General features: G+C 51.4%; 2 protein-coding genes across 3 annotated transcripts in view; both read left to right on the forward strand.

The window, feature by feature from the left end:
• Nucleotides 1–9678, forward strand: part of LOC149334911 (lysosomal alpha-mannosidase-like) — a 37527-nt gene extending 27849 nt beyond the window's left edge. Inside the window, exons 16-23 of the mRNA XM_089551562.1 lie at nucleotides 590–708; nucleotides 1578–1673; nucleotides 1871–1943; nucleotides 2088–2174; nucleotides 2716–2838; nucleotides 4524–4622; nucleotides 6796–6924; nucleotides 9355–9678. Coding sequence (XP_089407688.1) covers nucleotides 590–708; nucleotides 1578–1673; nucleotides 1871–1943; nucleotides 2088–2174; nucleotides 2716–2838; nucleotides 4524–4622; nucleotides 6796–6924; nucleotides 9355–9633 — 1005 coding nt within the window. The 3' untranslated portion in view covers nucleotides 9634–9678. The remainder of the gene's footprint in view (nucleotides 1–589; nucleotides 709–1577; nucleotides 1674–1870; nucleotides 1944–2087; nucleotides 2175–2715; nucleotides 2839–4523; nucleotides 4623–6795; nucleotides 6925–9354) is intronic.
• A 3455-nt stretch (nucleotides 9679–13133) lies between these two features.
• On the forward strand, nucleotides 13134–18909 carry LOC149334912 (trypsin alpha-like). 2 transcript variants are annotated; one of them, XM_089551565.1, is made up of 4 exons: nucleotides 13134–14602; nucleotides 15452–15677; nucleotides 16908–17097; nucleotides 18655–18909. In XM_089551565.1, the coding sequence occupies exons 1-4, from the start codon at nucleotides 14205–14207 to the stop codon at nucleotides 18879–18881; spliced, it is 1041 nt and encodes a 346-aa protein (XP_089407691.1). In that variant the 5' UTR covers nucleotides 13134–14204; the 3' UTR covers nucleotides 18882–18909. The 2 variants fall into 2 exon arrangements, with proteins under 2 accessions (XP_089407691.1, XP_089407692.1); XM_089551566.1 differs by having other exon boundaries at nucleotides 18658–18909.

The following is an 18909-nucleotide window of genomic DNA, read 5'->3' on the forward strand; positions in this document are numbered from 1 at the left end:
GGCGCGAACGACTAGCGGTACAGTCCCGGTACAGACCAGAGGCGGCGATCAGTCCAGCACACGCACGAGCATCGTTGTTGTTGTTGTTGTTGTTGTTAGCGTTTGAAAAGATACCACATACCCACACTGGGGGATAGGCCAAGAATAGAGAGGCAAAGATTGCTATCCACCTGTAGATACTAAAGGCAAAAGAAAAGCACACGGGAGAGCAACACCGGGGGGGTCTACCACAATGAGGGCAGGGAGTGAAAAAAGGTAGGAGTTTGGATTAGAGAGAGAGAGAGAGACAGAGAGAAAAAGAAAAAAAAAAGAAGAGTTTAATTCGAAATGTAATGAAGAATAGAAAAGAAAATACTGAAAGCTTTAGCCAGGCAGTCTATGAGATTCCAGCAAGAAATTTTGAACAGCGTCACAAACAGACCTGTGGCTGAACCAAAGCGTCGTCTTTCTTAACAAGCGCCAGCCACCGAGGGTTCGGAAGCTGAAGGCCTGTCTTAGACATGTTTCGTTCGTTACAGCTGCTCCAGTGCACGGCTGCTATGAGAGATTGAAGCGCATGTGCGCTCATTCGAGACCTCCTCGCACGCAGGGCCCCTTCGTCACTGAGGTGCACCAGATCTTCGACCAGTGGCTGTCGCAGGTGATCCGCCTGTACAAGAACAGCCCCTTCATCGAGTTCGAGTGGATCGTCGGACCGCTACCCAGCGGGTGGGCGGGCTCTTTTGTAGTACAGGCAGCTGATTGGCATGGTCGCCCAGTGGTGACACACACCGGTGCACACATGGCTACTGGCACGTGCTATGGCTTCGATGAGGCACCCGTACGCAGAGAACATGTGCTTTACGGATCCCGTGGTCCGCAGACTTTTGTCCCCGACTGTACATGCGTCGTCGAAGTCTGATGGCTTCAGCTTCACGAGCCCGCACCTCGGGGTGTGTGGCGAGCCGCGATTATGGGTGCAGCAATGCGTTTTCGCGGGGCAGCTTTGGAACAGCCGGAGATAAAGTCGAGCCCCCCATGGACTCTAAACACAGCTCGTCTCAGAGCTCGTACGCGTCTCGCTTACGACCTGCGCCCAGACAGCGATAAAGGAATAATCACTATATGGCATTCACCCAAGCGCAGCCATACGGCTACACTGGAAAGCTATACACCTTCCACAGAAAATAGTTGAAGAGAAATTCGTCCTGGTTCGGGGTTCGAACCCAGGACCGCTCTACCAACTGAGCTAACCGGTACTGCTAGTATATCACTATCACTATTGTCAATCAGTACACACTTGCTGCGTCTGATCTGGGCTTTTAGCTTGCGCAATTTTGTTTGCGCCGCTCCTTGCGTCTTTCTATGCACTACGCGAGATGGCGCTGTAGGAACTAACTTTCATTCAGGAAAGATGCAAAATGCACCGCTTCTAGTCGCTCCAGCTACACGTAAATTATAAAACTTGTCCACAATATACTACATCTAGCTGCCCGTCTGTTCATGCGCGACTTTCGGACTGATACCTCTCTATGTGAGGCATGAGACGAAATTTTTTTTTTAAACTTCCCTCTCTCCTGTTTCTTGCATGTGGAAAGCGCGGGCATGGATGTGGTGACACGCTACGAGACGGCGCTGGACAACGATGGCGTCTTCTTCACCGACTCCAACGGTCTCTTCAGCGTCACACGGAGGTGCGTACACACGGCATTCGCTGATGCATGCACATATCAATGACGTCACCCAATTCTGCGTCCAGTGAGCACTTCTAGGAACAAGACAGCTAGAGTGAACGCTTTCAGTATGTGTTCTCTTTTTTTCTCTCGTTTCTCCTCCGTGACGGCTTATCCCAATAAGACACCGCGGCGCTGTCTTTCTGTCGAGCGCGCAGAGTTAACGATTCCCTTGAGCCGGAAACGGTGGCCTCCAGCTACTACCCGGTGGTCTCGTGGATCTACATCAAGGTACGGTGCACATATGCTGACCTCAGGCGCCGTTGCTGCCACCAAGAATGCTTCTCGAGGCTTATAACGTTCAAGAGCAAGAGCACTAACCCTCGGCGTAGGCCGCGGTAGCTGAGAGGCGACGTCATTATCTCTTCCACACAGAACCACGCCGAGGAACTGCAGATGACGGTGATTCCGGACAGGCCTCAGGGCGGCACCAGCTTCGAGCAAGGGACCATCGAACTTATGGTTAGTTCTTCCTCCGACTCTGTACTACAGGCGACGTGACGTTTAGATTGGAAAAATAAGCTGGCCAATTACTACTCCCACGAGCTAGGCTGGTGTCAGCATCTGCTAGGATGCAGATAGGTTACTGATGACTTTTTCCTTGTCTTGATGAAATTGTCCTTGACGCACCTGAAGGACTAGTGCAATGGACGATGTTCATCAGGGGATGATGCATCACGGACAAGGACAAAGATGGGTTCTTGATGCACTTGTCCTGGCTTCTAAGCGCTTTCGGCAGATTGGCACATACAGTCAGGGACAAAAGTCTCCGGACCACGTGTTCCTCTAACGAAGCCGATAGCTCTGCTATTAGTCGGCGGCTGGAGACCACACTTGTGGAGGTAAAAGTTAATTTTTTGTTCTTTCATCTCCAACAGTGCGGTCTCCAGCCGCTGACTGATAGCAGAGCTATCGGCTTCGTTAGAGGAACACGTGGTCCGGAGACTTTTGTCCCTGACTGTACATATTGGAGGCGGCTGCAAGATTTCTCGTGCATGCGCAGCTGCATCGGCGGTACAACATCGACGACGACCTGGGCGTGGAGGAGCCCTTAGATGACCGCGGCATCAACGACGAAGGCATCATCGTCAAGGGTCGACACAGGCTCCACCTGGGGACGCCCAGGGTGAGTACGACTACCCAAGTTGTGGGGAGACTGAGCTCGTGCCTCGTGCGACGATATGTGTACTTTTCCAGCTCAGAAATGCATTGCAGGGCTTGCACGGAACGTTTTTCGCGGCAACACTATTGCATCCGCAAGGCACCAGGCCCAAGCCCACCTGCAAATCAATTAAGAACTACTGTGACTTTGTATGCGTATGCACTGTATACATGTATGCGAAAGAAGCCAGCACTCATTGAACCACATAAAAGCATAGGGAAATGTGACCTTTTAATGAGAGTGTTGACTATAGTCACGAACTCGATCGCGGCCGTGACGATGCAAAGGCATACGCGTGCTGAGATCCCATGCCCGTATAAAATATCTCACGCTGTAGAAATTAATCCGCACCTCTCCTTCACGGCGTGCGGCATAACGGTATTTCGACCTCTCGACTCGGTAGAATTCCATTCGCTAATTTCCTTACACGCTTTGGCAATGCACAGTGCAGTCGCCTTGGACCCGATTCGCTGTTTCTCGCTTGCACATATAAGACTCAGCAGCTACAATTCGAGACCGACTTGCAGCTCCGCAAAGCACGCCGGGAAATTACTGTGCGGTTCTGACACGTCCCATTCATAAGGAGAAAAGCAGCTGAGTGAATTTTACGAAAAGCCACAGTTTTGTGCGCCACGTTGAAGTTCGTTACACTGAACGCCACGCAGTGGGCTGTGTTGTTCCGTATGTCATGACCCCTCGCTAAATAAACTCATAAACTCGGGCGTCCTTTCCTCAACATTATCTAAGCGGAAAGCAGGAGAAAAATGGCAGCCAGACTTCATCCACCATTTAGAGGTGCAGGCATGCCGGGAAGATGAAGTTTCGCATTTGGCTTGGCTATTGTTGGGCACATGAAACGTAGATTCTTCCATCACAATGCGACTCCTCTCGCGGCAAACCTCAAAGAAATGGTTTGAAAGTTTCCGTACCAGCCTAACGCTTGTGTTCAGTTTAATGAAGAAGTGAAAAGCGCGCCGTTAGCGTCATTTCATTTGCGCACAGAAGAGAGCATAGCGGCGTAGCTGCTGGTTCAGAGGCAGAATCGACGTTTTCGGAACAACTATAGCCAAGCCAAATAAAAATCCTGTCTTCCCGGCATTCCCGTGCTGGTGGCGCCAGCCTTTCCTCAGTACTGAGGAACTCTATCGCAGCTGCCGTTTTGTAGCACAGCTTTTTAGCTCGGCAGGTGGCAGAGGAGGAGGGGTGCGCATGCGCAGAGTGGCCGTGTGCGCAGTTCGAGTTTAAGCGTATGCCTTTGCTCGTGAGGCGTAGCGCCTTTTCCTGGGAAGCGGCGTCTTTTTAACATGGTGAAAAGTTGGGCTGGTTGGTGCATGATCTGGTGGCGGGAGCAGCGCAGCTCGCAACAAAGAAGAGAGAGAGGCGGTACACGACGCTGAATAACAACCAGGTTTTTAATGCACGTTCGTCGAATATATACATCTCGCTCGTACAAGAACGAAAGGACAGAAGCATGGAAAACCCATAAGAAGTACACGTGGTAAAGGAATAAGACAACGCACGTAGATAATCAATTTCGCCGTCACGAAGCGCTATCGAAGGTACGCTGACGCATAAGCCGCCACAAGAAGCGGCGGTTGACGCATCTGCTCTGCTATAGCCATTCCTCAGCGGCAGTCGGTACAACGCAGGAGGCCGCCGACGTTCTGCGGACGGCGGCGCTGCAGGAGGTCTACCGGCCCATCTACATGTTCTACCCTTCGCCGCTCCCGCCCAACGCCAGGAAGCAGGTGGGCGGCCGCCATTAAGGCGAAAGCCTTTAATGGCTTTTACTGTCGTCCGTTAACCCGAAAGACGCGGGTTCGATCCCGGCCGCGGTGGTTGAATTTCTTTGGAGGAGAAATTCTAGAGGCCCGTGCACTGTGCGATGCCAGTGCACGTTAAAGAACCCCAGGTGGTCGAAATTTCCGGAGCCCTTCACTACGGCCTCCCTCATAGCCTGAGTCGCTTTGGGACGTTAAACCCCAAAAACCAAAAACTAAACTGTCGTCCGTTAACAAAACGTGCCACACGCGTTTAACTAGGAAATTAGAAAGGTAGAAGAAAACCAATGGTTGCTTCAGATAGAGGAGGAAAAATGAAGTTAGAAGCCAAGTTTGATGACTGTAGATTAATTAATTAATTGTAGGCAAAAATGTCGAAATTGCGTCTCAATATCGCGGACGTCGATATAGCCGCAGGAACGGTGTGACGTCACATGCACCGGAAGTCGTCACGGCATAGTAAAAATTGTCACAGAATGGTAAAAAAAAAACGTCGGATTTGTGTCGAATTAGATGGAAAAATGTGTAATTAAGCGTAATTAACACTTAGGATCCCCGAAAGATTTATAATTTTGGTATAGATATAGCCACGGGAACGGTGTGACGTCACATCCACCGGAAGTCGTCACGGCACAGTGTCCTCGGCTTTCGCCTCTGAACACTTTAGTTGCCAAAGTGTCCTCAAAATTTTCTTTGGCTCCGCAATCCTCTCCTATGAGAACGATTTTCAGGATCACTTGTGCGGCGCGATTCCAGCGAGCGACTCTACTCCGCACTAATAAGTCCGCACTACTCGAAGTATCAAAATTTCGAACTGGCCGTTCGTGGCGCCTTAATAAAGGTAAAGTTTAAGTGTTCTTCTGGCTAAAGGAATATGAGTGAAATAAGCTCTGCAGATAGAACTAATGCTACACACACACTCCAACTGTTTGATCACTTGGTGGCTTTGCCTGTCGCCACGCGGTTATAATAGTAAGGCTGGTTGATATCGCTTAGTATAGTAAGCTAACAGCGCACAGGCGTTAGACATGAAATATAAAGTTCGACGAAAACTCGTCTGGTCGGGTAGAAGATTCATTGAATTTAATGGAAGGAACGCCGACCAAAATGTTGTTGATATGAAGACGAAGACGTTTCGGCTTCCACACGGAAGCCGTGATCACTTTGAGGTGCTGCGTAAACGAGTTTCAAAAAAAGTTGTTTCCCGTTTAAGTTGCAAAAACTGCGCTAATGTCCCATTTCGTGCGCTGCCAAAGGCGGATTTCCGGGACGAGACCGCTTACTTCCGCTGGTTTCACTTTCGGGCGCCTGATGCGCCATCCAGCCCCCTAATGAAGATCGGTGGTGCTAGTACACTTGTGAAATACGATGTGCAGTCTGCGTCGAACGGATCGCGTGCAAGACAATGAAAATGGAAATAGCAAATCGAGAATATTTCAGTTGAAGGATAATGGATACCATAGACGGATGCAACTCAAAAACAAAGCGGCAGATGCCTCTCAGAGGAGGACCTCCAGCCAATGGCGTCGGCCGATTTTGATGACGTCGCGGTTAATCCTTGCTCAATCCTCTGTAACGCTATAGCGTTTACCGGAAACATGATGATTTGTGGCCATTGAAGCGACTGAACGGAGAGCATACGTGCGCATTTGTACTCGGATGAAAGAGCACGCCGTCGGCCATTGCGGTATCGCGGTAACAAGTGCGTCCCGGTACCCCGGTCGCCTCCGGTATTAGTCGCGCATGCGCAGTCGTGTCCCCGCTACTCCTGCAACGGTAGCACGGTACGCGGTATGCTAAAGGTGCCCAATTTTTAGCGCGTGGGCGTGCGCACACGCATATTTACGAGCCTCTCTCGCATGAAAATGGTTGATTTTTCTCTTCTTCGCCAGCAGTTAACCAGCGGTTGTTTCGAAATGGTGAGGCAGAGGACGCGTGTGTGTGCACAATAGGCACTGAAACTCTTCTGGACGTCCCACGGATGTTCAGGACGTCCCAAGGATGTTCAGGACGTCCCACGGATGTTCAAGACGTCCCGCGGATGTTCAGGACGTCCCATGGACGTTCAGGACGTCCGAAGAACGTCCAGGGTAGTTTTAATGTTTATTGGGTGGCAACCGCGTCTCTCTGGTGGTCGCAGCACTCGGAGCTGCGTGTCCCACTGCCCCGGGGCGGTCACCTGATGACCCTGGAGGGAACCGAGGACGGACGGGTGCTGGTGCGCCTGGAGAACGTCGGCCGCGACCTCGCCATCAACGTGTCCGTCACGGTGCGTCACGCAGGGTGCATGCATTGAAGGGGCACTGAGGACAAACTGAAGTTGACCTTATCGATACGCCACGGGGTTCCGAAAACGAAGACAATACTTTCATTGAGAACGGAGCTTTTATAAACCAGAGAAGATGAAAAAATGAAGAACAGGTGTCTCCGCAAACTATCGTTTTCGCAAGCAAACTGTGATGCGTCAAAAGAGCCAATCCCCGCCCGCAACGAAGCAACCACAGTTTTCGGATCCCTGAGGCTAGGCTAAACAGCCATCCACTTCTCAACGGCGGCCGCAGAGTCCTTTTCGGTCTTGATGTCACGAGTTTGAATCTAGCGGCGGGAAATTTCTTGTCCTATTTTACCGGATGTGCATGCTTTGCTGCCGGAGAAACAATAGTGTAGCCAGAAAGATCCACAGAATAGATTTTTACGAAAAAAGAAAATTGGATGAAGCTGTACCCAGAGTTCCTTGAATTTGTGGGAGTTTTCTGTCTGCTGACCTCCTTTAATTTATCCACCTTTATCCTGTCAACGAACTTTCAACAAAAATGCCCGCCTTGTAACTCTTCTAAGCCCTCATCTGGAGTTGAAATCAGGAGCGTTGACACGCGGTGATTCCCGCTGCTGAGTTGCAGGAACTGTCCGATGATGGCCGGGATTTACAGCAGCAGCCTCGTAATCTGTGTGAAGAAGAAAAAAGGAACTGTGCCTTTCAGTTTTCAGCCTTACATTTTGTTCACCTTGTTCTGTTTATTGTCCTGTATTAATGTTTATTGTGCTGCCGCGGTGGCTCAGTGGTTATGGTGCTCGGCTGCTGACCCGAAATACACGGGTTCGATCCCGGCCGCGGCGGTTGAGTTTCTTTGGAGGAGAAATTCTAGAGGCCCGTGTACTGTGCGATGTCAGTGCACGTTAAAGAACCCCAGGTGGTCGAAATTTCCGGAGCCCTCCACTACGGCGTCTCTCATAGCCTTAGTCGCTTTGGGACGTTAAACCCCATAAACCAAACCAATGTTTATTGTATTCATTGTTTACTCCGCCCTTAATGGAATCAAGAGACCCCCACCTATAGACCCCGCCAGTTAAGAGGCCCCGTCATATGGAATTAACGGGTTCCCCCTTCGGGCCTTTTGACTCAGCATGGCTGTTCTCGAAATTCTGTACGCCTTCCGTATGGCTGATACGGGGTAAACCACATGGAGCATACGGAATACCGTACGCTGAAAAGTCAAAATTCATACGTATCCTCATGTGCGCATTATGCGGAAACTTACGGATCGGATACAGAAACCATGCGAAAAACCTATGGAAAGCGTATGGATTTTCATGCATTCTTCCATATCGCACATATTGACTCCGCATTCCCATAATTGTATATGCGCCACCATCGGAACGTTTCTTCCATGGAGGAAAAAAAAACTAAGGAGGGAGCGTGACGTCACGCGGCCAGCGTTCGCAAGCCGAGTGTTTACGAAGTCGTTTTCTCCCTCAGTTTTTCGCTCTCCGAGTCAGTCCTGTATGTTTTGATTCTGGTATGTTTTAGTGCGCGCGTATGTGCGACCCGCGGCGCGGGCGTCTACAGCAAGGAGGTTGATGTACAGTCAGTCTGCCGCGCTAATGTGCGCATGCGCGCGTGCAGCCGGGCTAGATTTTACCGCACGCTATCACGTGGTGTGATCACGGGGGACACACTTTCTTTTTTTTTACTATATCTTTACTTGTTAAGACTAGGCTTCAAGGTTGTCGCCGGCCGCTCCCTCAGTTTTTTTTCCTCCATGGTTTCCTCGGACTTAAAAGGTGCACTGAAGAGGAATCTGAACTCGTCTTTTTGCCGCGAGAACTCGATCTACACGTTCCTAGCATTCTTAGAAACTGCGACTTATTGCCCTGCGTGGCCGATTTCCCTAATTAAATCGAATTAACGTCCGGCTCCCATCTTTTTTTTTTTTAATTCTCCCTCGTACGGTGGGCGGAGTCGACCAACGCGTGGAGTGCCCTTCAGCCAGCTCCGTGGAGGTTTTGCTTTCGCTTCATTTTGTTTTTTAGGTTTCCGTGAATAAATAGTTTCATTTGCAGATAATATAACCGCAAAATAAGCCCGCAGAAATAAAAATACGCGCGGACTATTTGCTTCTATTACTCCGCCGATGGCAGAGCGGCAAGCCGCCACGGGACTGGGTGAAAGGCACTCCCCGCGTTGGTTGACTCCGCCCACCGTACGAGGGAGAATAAAAAATATAAGGAGGGAGCCGGACGTTAATTCGATTTAATTAGGGAAATCGGCCACACAGGGTAATAAAACGAAGTTTCTAAGAATGCTCGGAACGTGTAGATTGAGTTCCCGCGGCAAAAAGACGAGTTCAGATTCCTCTTCAGTGCACCTTTAATGATGATGATGATGATGGTGATGACCCGCACGCCACCTTGCGTGCAGCACCTGCTTCACTCGTACCTGCTGATGGACGCCCGCGAGACTGTGTTGTCCGCGCACCGCTACCAGAGCGAGGTTCAGCGGCGACGCTGGCCCCACGCCGAAAGGCAGCAGCAGCAGCAGCAGTACCACTCGGGGGACACACCGGACGACTACGACTTGGTGCAGCAAGCGGTACCCGAAAACACCCTGGTCAACCTACAACCGGGACAGATACGCACTTTCCTGGCGACGCTCAAGGCTTTCAGCATGCCGCCGCCCGCCGGAGGAGGGCGCCGCTGACTGCGATGATAAACGATGATTAAACGACAGGTTATAAACGCGGAAGTTAAAAATTGGAATAATTCAATGGAAAAGAAGCGTAGTGTAGAACTATATCGATACTGAAAAGGCAGATCAGGAAAGAATTTTTCTACGATAACTCAAGAGGTAGTGCCCTACTTTTTGAAGCTAGGTCAGGGTGTCTTAGAACGCGCAGCTACAAAAAGAAATTTAACGAAGAAGATGGCACATGTGCAGTGCGTGGTAGATCTGTGGAAACAATCGAACACCTCAAACTCAAATGTGATGGTATCCATCCGGATGTCGATGCAGGCACAGTCACTCTTCCGGAGGTCCTAGGGTCATGTAAATAAATCTGCAGTGGAAGTCAGCAAAAAGCGATTGGAGGATTGGTGGGTGAAAAGCAGAGATGTGGCATAAGGTTAGCAGAAAGTTGGGCAAGTTGGTAAACATTCATGATGGGTTTCAAAGCGCGACAAGACGGAGACGAAATGAAAAGAACATACACGACAAGCGCTTGTCGTGTGTGTTCTTTTCCTATCGTCTCCGTCTTGTCGCGCTTTGAAACCCATCTTGAAAGCATAAGGTTAGATGTGCAGGAAACCGTAGGTAAAGAAGATGGCAAATCTTAATGAGAATTGACAACACAGTTGAACAAAAATAAAGAAAGAAAAGGTGAGCATGGTGGCAATTGCTACCACCCCGTTTCAAAGGGGGCGCTCCTATCCATCCATCCATCCATCCATCCATCCATAGGTTGGGTCAATGAGGTAACGCTTGCCGGGCAGCGTATTTGCCCATCCTAGTCGATACAACCATAGCCTCGCTCCAGGGTGAGTGCGCTTATCACGACACATTCGTTTTGAGCTTTCTCGATGGGCAAATACGCTGCCGGGCAGGCATGGGCAGGAGCGTTCTGTTCACGCCAAAGATGGTCTGCATTTCTCGTCTTGTTTCCAAATTCACACTGCCGAAGTAGTCCCTGTTCCTTCGCCAGTTTCGAACATTGCTCTATCGAACGTGCTTTTTTTTTCGACAGCACGCACGCACCGGCTAGGGCGTTCCGCACTCGGCCCATCCGCTTTGGTGGCGCTTTTCTTAACGGGACCCTGAACCGCCTCTCGGTCGTGCCCAGTTGACAAGCTCGACGGTTAACGTATGGCACCGTGAACTTGTCTGCCGAGTTGCACCCCTACGCGGCACGCAGAGCTCACGAACCGAGTGCGTAGGAACCGTTCTGTCACAGCGGTTTTGCATTCAAGCTAATTATGCGGTCAAAAAGCAGCCGCCATGTGTTATGCCAGCGCCACCTGTCATGATAGTGGTGAGAGGAAGGTTACCAGGCGCAACGGAGACCGGACTCAGCGGACGAGTAGCGGTGTCTCGCTTTCAGAGGGACATTGAGGTAAAAAAAAAATGAAAGAACTCGTGCTAAATAAACTGCAAAAACGGGTAGCTTCGATTTGTAAGGAATTATTCCGGGATGACATCGCTCGAAAAGTTCCCCACAGTTTCCAAGGGTTTTCTCGTTCATTTCAAAGGTGCGTTTTAGGGGGCTTCAGAAAACACCATCTAAAGGCCCACGAATGACCACCTCGAACTTCACGGAATTCGATATCTAACGAAACTGGCTTACTGCGCCGCCGTCGCAGTCTCAGTGTTCTGCCAGTATCTTGAGACGCATCTTTACGAAGGCGACTATAATATAACAAACCTTCTTTAGAGGTTAGTCACATTTTCATATGGGATTGCTGTTTTTGATAAGCCTAGCTATTTACCTTATGATTAACCCATTCCCTCTTGAGGTTCTTCCCACCCAACCGCGACAGCCGGGTTTAGATGGAGGCGAAACATAGACGCGCCCGTGCGCTGTGCAATGTCAGTGCAGGATAAAGATCACCAGGTGGTCGAAATTATACCGACGCTGCGGCCTATTGCTGCAGTGCCGCGTGTCTGCCACAACGTCGTCGGCGCTAACGCATGCAGCCCACATCTCCCTCACCACCCCACGCACCTCAAAGCGCGATTCAGGCGTCTAATTATGCGCAAGACCTCCACTACGGCTCATCTTTCTTCCTTTCTTCTTTCACTCCCACCCTCCTCCCTTTCCTTACGGCGCGGTTCCGGTGTCCATCGAGATGCGATACATCAGACACCTTTAGCATACAGTGTTCCCGTTACCGGTACCGGAGAACCGGGAGCCCGTGCGCAGCTTATGAGCATGCGCAAATCTTCTAGACGTCGCCAGATGGCGCCACGTACCCGGCAGCAATGCGCGCGCCTGCAGCATCGGGACCAATCAGCGCGTGCTCACCGGTGGCAGGCAGGCTCCCGGTACTCCGGTAACGGTAACACGACAGAAGGTATGCGAAAGGTGTCTATTACTGCGCTATTTATTTTCCTCAAAACCAATTTCGTGTGCGTCACAACAGTCGTGGCTTCAGCTTATTTCCCAAGACTATGCACATGCTATAACGACAAACAGGTAGATGCGAATGCAGGTCCCCATATTGCTTTGGATATGCGGTTAGCGTACTTAGTGCTTGTGCGGGCGAAGAATGGGGCTGCAGCAGGGGACAGCAACCACGACTCAACGCATCGTCTAGTAGTGGCGATTTTCACAACGTAGAGAGGGCGCCCCAATTGATACAATATGGCGGCGTTAAAGAGGGCTGCATCCGGGGGTCTGGATCCAGTCAGGCTATGCCAGTTCGCGTCTGTTTTAAAATGTCGCCAAAAAATCACGCTTGTCTTTCGATGGAAGCAACCTCGTGTGAGTCAGACTCTCCTCTCGAGCGTGTAAAGGAATACACGAGAAACAACGAAGAAATCGCTGTCTGGCGCAGATGGTCGACGCGCGCTTTGAGGGGAATTTAAAATCACTGACATCGACGAAGAAACCAGAAAAGCTTGGCTAAGCTGTGTGGGGTTTTAATGGGGGAAGATAAATACGTTCCCGCCGCTTAACCTCGGCTGACACAGTTCAATACCGCCGGACCCCACCCCGTGGTCGCGTACACTACCGAGCGCACGCCTACCATGGCGGGCCTTGCTTTGAGGCAACAAAGGAACGACACTCTGGCTGACACAAACAAGACATTTATTGCTACAACAATAACGCCAGCTAGCAACAAAATACACTGAGGAATCGAGGACGTCCGACTCGCCAGCACGGTTACGAGCGAATGTTCGCACACGCCAGGGCAGGGGGGAAACTCCGAGGCCGGACGGGAAGAGCTGGCGGGAGCACGTTCCCACCACGAGGCGCCCGTCGGCGAAGAGCGGAGCGCCGCGCGTGAACGTTCGATCGCGCTGAAATCCCGAGCCCAATAGGGCCGTTTCCCCCGCGCGCAGCAATCACGCCATCCGTGACGCTACTACGTCTTCGCCCTCCCTTGTTAGTTAAGGTAACTGACCATGCGAAGGAGGGTGCATCGCGGGGAAGCTAACTAAAGGGGGGTCGGCGGGAACAGGCCCCCACAGCTGATAAAGGTGCACCCTTTCTACGTTTTTAATGCTAATAAATTTCATTATCTGTGTGCTACATTAAATGACTACAGATCTCTAATCGTACATACAGATGGAAACCGAAACAAATCAGGCTTCCGTTTTCCACGCGCTGTCTTCCTTGTGCCCCCAGTATGCTCGTATGCAGTGGATGGAACGCGGATGATGAATGTAAGGCCGTAATGGTACAATTGTTTTCATTAAATGCGATGTAATTCATCCGTCCGTCTGACACACCCCAGTGGCAGCAAACGCACTGTGCAATCGAAGTCCAGAAATAATCAAAACTGATATGAAATTCGGATGATATATTATATCACTCCCCTTAATGGATAAGGTAGCACAATGTCACCATACAGGCATGCTGATCTGCAAACGTTTAGTTAGAGATCCAAATGTGACAGGCTCAAGTTTCTTTTCAGATCATTAGCCGCAAGATAGAAGTCAATATCACTAAAGCAAGATACTTTGACATTAAAGCAGGAGAAGCATCCGGCGTCGTCCCATGCTGCAGCTTCTACAGTCGTCCACACACCTGTCTGGAACGGCGCATCGGGGAATAAACTGGATTTATTTACACGGTGCTTGAATCGAGGCCTTATCACGTATGCACATTCCCATGGATTGTGTTTAACTCCATTAAAAGCTACATCGGGTCGGGCGCGCAGTCGCGATTGTCATAAATGCACAACAGAGCGCGTCATTCGAGAGCTTGGACAGGAGTGCGACCAACCGTACCACCACAGTGCTAACTGCCCGAAATGATTTTTTTTTATTTTTCCTGATAATTATCAATCAGTTTCTTCGAGTGCAACCACTTTTTATCCGAGAACCATTCCCGAAAACCTCCCCACGCGAGAAATTTAACCCTAATTTTCAGCGAAAAAAAAAAACGAAATACTCGGTGCAGATGGGACCGCCCCTTCCCAATATTGATCCATAAATCCGCCCCTGTCATTTTCCTACGAAGAGATGAAAAAGAAGCGTCTCGTCCGCGTGGTGGTAGTGCGCGAGCTAGCGAAGAAGCAGGCCGAGAAGAACCCGACGGAGAGAGCCAAGAGGCCATGTCCACCGGTGCACCCTGCCTGCGCCCACAGCTGCTCGCATCCGTGGCGCCCAACGTTGTCCTGCTGCTCCTGCTGTCCTGGGCAGCCCGGCTAGTTGGGGGCTGCCGCAGTGAGCACTTCCCGGTGCCTAGCCAGTGCGGCGCCGAGACTCCCGGTGGCGCCCTCTCGCTGCCCTGGGTGGTGACAGTGCGCGTGGAGGCGCTCACCGACGTGCAGGAGCCCGAGGACCTGCTGCCCTGCCCCAGCGTGTTCCAGCACGAGACCGCCCTCAATGGCTCGGCACATCCGGCCGACGGCGGTGGCCGCGGGCCGGACTCCTTCTTCGGGCACGTGGCGCGCGTAGCCGTCACGCACAAGCTCACCTCCACGTGCGCCGGCGCCGTCGTCACCGCCAGGTAACTGCGACGACGTATGTCACAGCTGGGCGTGCCGCGTGTTCTTCGTGGTCCGCATAGGAGTCTGATGTAGCCTGACAGCAGCAGGCGTAGAGTCGCGCTAGTGCCAAGCATAACATTTGGTGTGCTGAGTTCGCGAAGCAAGGAGGTCATCGATGCCAAAGAAACGTATACAGCTAGGCAAATGTTTAGGGGAATCCCCCAAGGTGAAGTAGATTTGTAATAAGGGAATCCACCCGAGCGCAGCCATACGGCTACAAAGGAAAGCTATACAGCTTTCTCAGAAACTTCGTAGTTAAAGAAAAATTCGTCCTGGTCCGGGGTTCGAACCCAGGACCACCGCTACACCGGAGCAGTCGCTCTACCAATTGAGCTAACCAGGACGGCAAGCTTATGGTAGGGTGAGAGCGAATTGATCAATAACTCCAGGACGAATTTTTCTTTAACTACGAAGTTTCTGTGAAAGCTGTATAGCTTTCCTTTGTAGCCGTATGGCTGCGCTCGGGTGGAATGCCAATGAGTAATTACTCCCTTATTACAAACGTATACAGCTAGCTCCAACAAAGAGAACAGTCAGTTTGCCCACAATGACAAATTCTGTTGTTGTGAAGTTGAAAATGTCTTAAGGGCATTTCCCGCCCAGAGGAAAACAATGCGGATGAAGGGAAAAAGTGTGCTTTTCGTTTGTGGCTTATAGAGCAGTCAGTGCTGAATGCGGACTGCCTATTCTTTTTCATATTGAAGCTGCCTGTACGTTCAGCTCCACTCCACGAATCACCAGCGCAGTACAGGAGCAGAAAGGAACAGAACACAGATGTCGCTCTAAATGGGCGTTCATGTCCGTCGCAGACACGTGCTGACGGCGGCGCACTGCCTGTTCGCGTCGCGCTACAAGCCGACGTACCGGGTGTTCTTCCGCAACGGCTCCTCGGCGGCACACGGCCGCCACGGCCACCTGCACGTGGGCTTCGCGGCCACCGCGGCGCTGTGCCACCCGGGCTGCCGCTTCCACGGCACCACCAGGGCCGTCAACGACCTCGCGGTGCTGCTGCTCGCCGAGCCCGTCGACATACACGTGAGCTCCGCGCGGCAGGAAAATATCACAGTGCATGCGCACTCGGAGGCAGAGGCGCAACACCACGCTCTTAATCTCGGAGGATACATTGTCACGTCGGTGTAAGACGCGCTAACGCTCTAGGCAGTTTTGAAGGCTCCCAAGAACGTCCGGGGCCGAGTCCGACGGTGGAAAACTTCGTTGTCCTTTTTTTCTTACAGTCCTCACGTCGTCGTCTTCTGCAGCGCTAGCGTCAATATTTTTCCCCGACGGCTTCTCGAAGGTTGCTGTTCAAGACTGCAGGGAGCTTGCTGGGTCTCTCGTCGTTAGGATGCCTCTATGCGAAAGCTGGACATTGACACCCTACTTGTCGTGATCCCACTGATATGGTTGTGGAAATGCATACTCCAGCACTCTGCCTGCCATTTTATAGTAGTTGGTCTGCATGTGATGCCACGGTGGTATGCCACGCAGTTCTTGCTGTGCACGTCACACAAGAGGCGCAATATTCAGCCACATCTGCAGTATCTTGCTGTGCAGGCGGTACAAGCTATATATTCTCAACAATGCAATGACGAATTTTCCACGCGTCCCAATAGACCTTGTGGCTTATTTTCCTCTAACCATTCCTTTCCCTTATTCATTCTAAGGCTTTGAGATCGCCGCCAGCCACGGGCGACAGCAAGCCATCTCTCTTCGCCGGCCGTGATCTCAACGCCAAGAATTTTTTATTTTTTTTCGGGAAAGGCCCGTGATTTCTCGGCTATGGCAGCAGCTTGTCGGAGGATTTTCGCTGAGCTCACATCTGTCACACGTCTCCATCACAATCGATTGCATACACAGCGGCCTTCAAGATTTAGCGAGGTTGCTGAAGTTATTGCAGACCGGGAGTGAACAAGAAGCCCGGTACGAACCCGGTGCAACTGCACAGGCTCGTAACAATGCCTCTGTGCAGTCTCTGTATGTACTGTGCACTAGCTGGCGTCCAGCCTCCACCATGTCGCGAATGCGCTGCTGGACCTCCCGTGGCCAACTTCGTGAGACACTGCCCATCAGCTTATTTCTGGCCAATCAATGTGCCGGATTTTCAGAATAGAAATAAAGTCCTTCGAAATGAAATACTGGACGCAGGACTAGCCCGAAAAACAAAATGCCTTATGTGACCGGAGGAGTAGGGTACATCGATGGCCGCTCCTTCGTCCAGGCACCTAAGAACGAGGCGCGTTAAGTCTTTCGTTGACTGCTTTGCAGGCCTCTGGCCAGGGTGCAGTGTGCCTTCCGTGGCCCGAAGTGCAGGCGCACGGCGCGGTGCTCTGGATGGCCCGGCACGAGGGGCGGCCCAAAGGCGGAGGCGGCTCCGGCAGACTGCCCACCACCATGACCAGGGAGTCCGTGCAGTTGGTCAACTGCTCGTTGCTCCCACACACAGCACACGACCATGGTAAGCTATACAGTCACACCTTGCTATAACAAAAGTTTATAACGAAATAACGGATGTAATGAAGGAATAACTATTCCTTTTGGCAGGTTCCATATAAGCCCATTGCATATATTTGATATCTTGATACGAAGTACAGATTTTCTGCAAGGGGATATAATGACCCTCCAATGAACCAGTGTCCATTTCGCGCCGATTCACGGCCTGCACTTATTTTTGTGCTTTTACTGTTCATGTGCCCCCTTAACTCAATGATCTGCCTTAGGAGCCTGTACGGTATACACTAAGAATAAATGTTCTCGATCTGAAAGCTGCCCCACACTTCTGCATCATTTTCACGAGGCAAATTGAAATCGCTTCGCACAACCCGCTCTGTCAAGCACTGCACATTTGCGGAAAATTTATCCTGCCTGAAGCGGGGCCTGCACGGAGCATTTATCTTGACAATTCGTCAGCTTTGGCACGTGGTTTGAAGCTTCCTTCTTCACTGAAAATTGGGTATGCAGCCCACCGAACGATGCCACGGAGTGAAATACGCATGGCCTGCTGTACCTCGACAGAGTTGCCGATGTTCCTCCATTCCGCAACCTCCTTGCTCAACACGCCCCACTGCGAATGCACTCTGCTTCTCTGCAGTTTCCGTTTTCGCAATGCCGTCGTGTGGTTAAGACCGCTTGATAGTGCATTTGATGTACATGACAGCATCGGCGTCCACTGGTTTTAGAGGGCCAAGCGGCGCAAAACAAAAGCACAAAACAATTCCGTTGCCCGAAGGAGGGGCCATCATGAACGCTTTCGGCACGGCGAATGCTATTAACCGAACAGGGTTAATTGGAGAGATAAGGGAGAAGAAGCCTTCTTTGTCCTGTAGTGGGTGTAGTCAGACTGATGATGACGATGCCGAGTGTTGAGTAGGCGATGCGAATGGGACCCGATAAAGCTATAGCATTCTTGTCTTATTAAAAGCGAAGCTCAAGCGTCCCTAAGTTTTTTTCACTGCGTAATATATACACAAAGCTCTGAATATATAGCATGTGCTCCGCCGTGAAAGGCGGGCACATGCAAGCCACCTCGTATGCATGACTCCTCTGTCCCTGGTGCCAGGCCCACCCTACACTACACTCTTCCACATTTCGTTGGGATGTGGTACCAAACCGAATTGCAGATTCAATTCTTGTGAGCGGTGGGAGGTGCTTCCGCCCAGCGATAGGACAACAGCCGGGCCCTCATTGAACAGATCCACAGGGCAGCTCAAGCCAGTGGGGCTCTGCAATAAGGAGCCCACCCATAAGCTCTAAAACTCCCCTTCTGTTTAGTAAAGTTTTGCTCCTCCTCCTCTCACAGCCGCACGCGTGGCATGGAAATCGCTGTGACCGAGATGTCACGGTTTGCGCCACTAACGGCTGTCGCTGTACGATACTGCCACCTTCCAGCATGACACTGCGGAGGCACACGGAGCCTTTTACCCAAAATGGTGCCGAAGTTTGCAGCCTCTGTGAACTGTCTGGTTCAGAGTACATGGGCAGACCCAGATATCGATGGTCCGCAATGCGATCGCAGCAGCCGGAGAGCCCTCAAACGAGCTGTGCACCCTGAGCAGCGGTGGCCTGAGGGACGTGGCCGACCCGGGCACGGCGCTCATGGTGGATACTGTCCATGGCTGGGTGCTGGTCGGCCTGCTCTCATGGCTGGACGATGCAACTGCCGCCTCTGCCAGCGTGGCAGTCTTCACTGACGTGCGCGCGCTCATGCCGTGGCTGTTGGAGACCATCTTCAAGACCTTCTGAATACAGGCTGCCGTCCTTATTCGGCCAA

This window comes from Amblyomma mixtum, chromosome 7 (genome assembly GCF_055824585.1).
Source record: "Amblyomma mixtum isolate Tamu chromosome 7, ASM5582458v1, whole genome shotgun sequence".
Lineage (NCBI taxonomy): Eukaryota > Metazoa > Arthropoda > Arachnida > Ixodida > Ixodidae > Amblyomma > Amblyomma mixtum.

Coding starts and splice junctions, on each gene's coding strand:
- LOC149334912 (XM_089551565.1), top strand. CDS start 14,205: ATGTCCACCGGTGCACCCTGCCTGCGCCCACAGCTGCTCGCATCCGTG. Junction 14,603..15,451: donor GGCGCCGTCGTCACCGCCAG/GTAACTGCGACG, acceptor TGTCCGTCGCAG/ACACGTGCTGACGGCGGCGC. Junction 15,678..16,907: donor CCGAGCCCGTCGACATACAC/GTGAGCTCCGCG, acceptor ACTGCTTTGCAG/GCCTCTGGCCAGGGTGCAGT.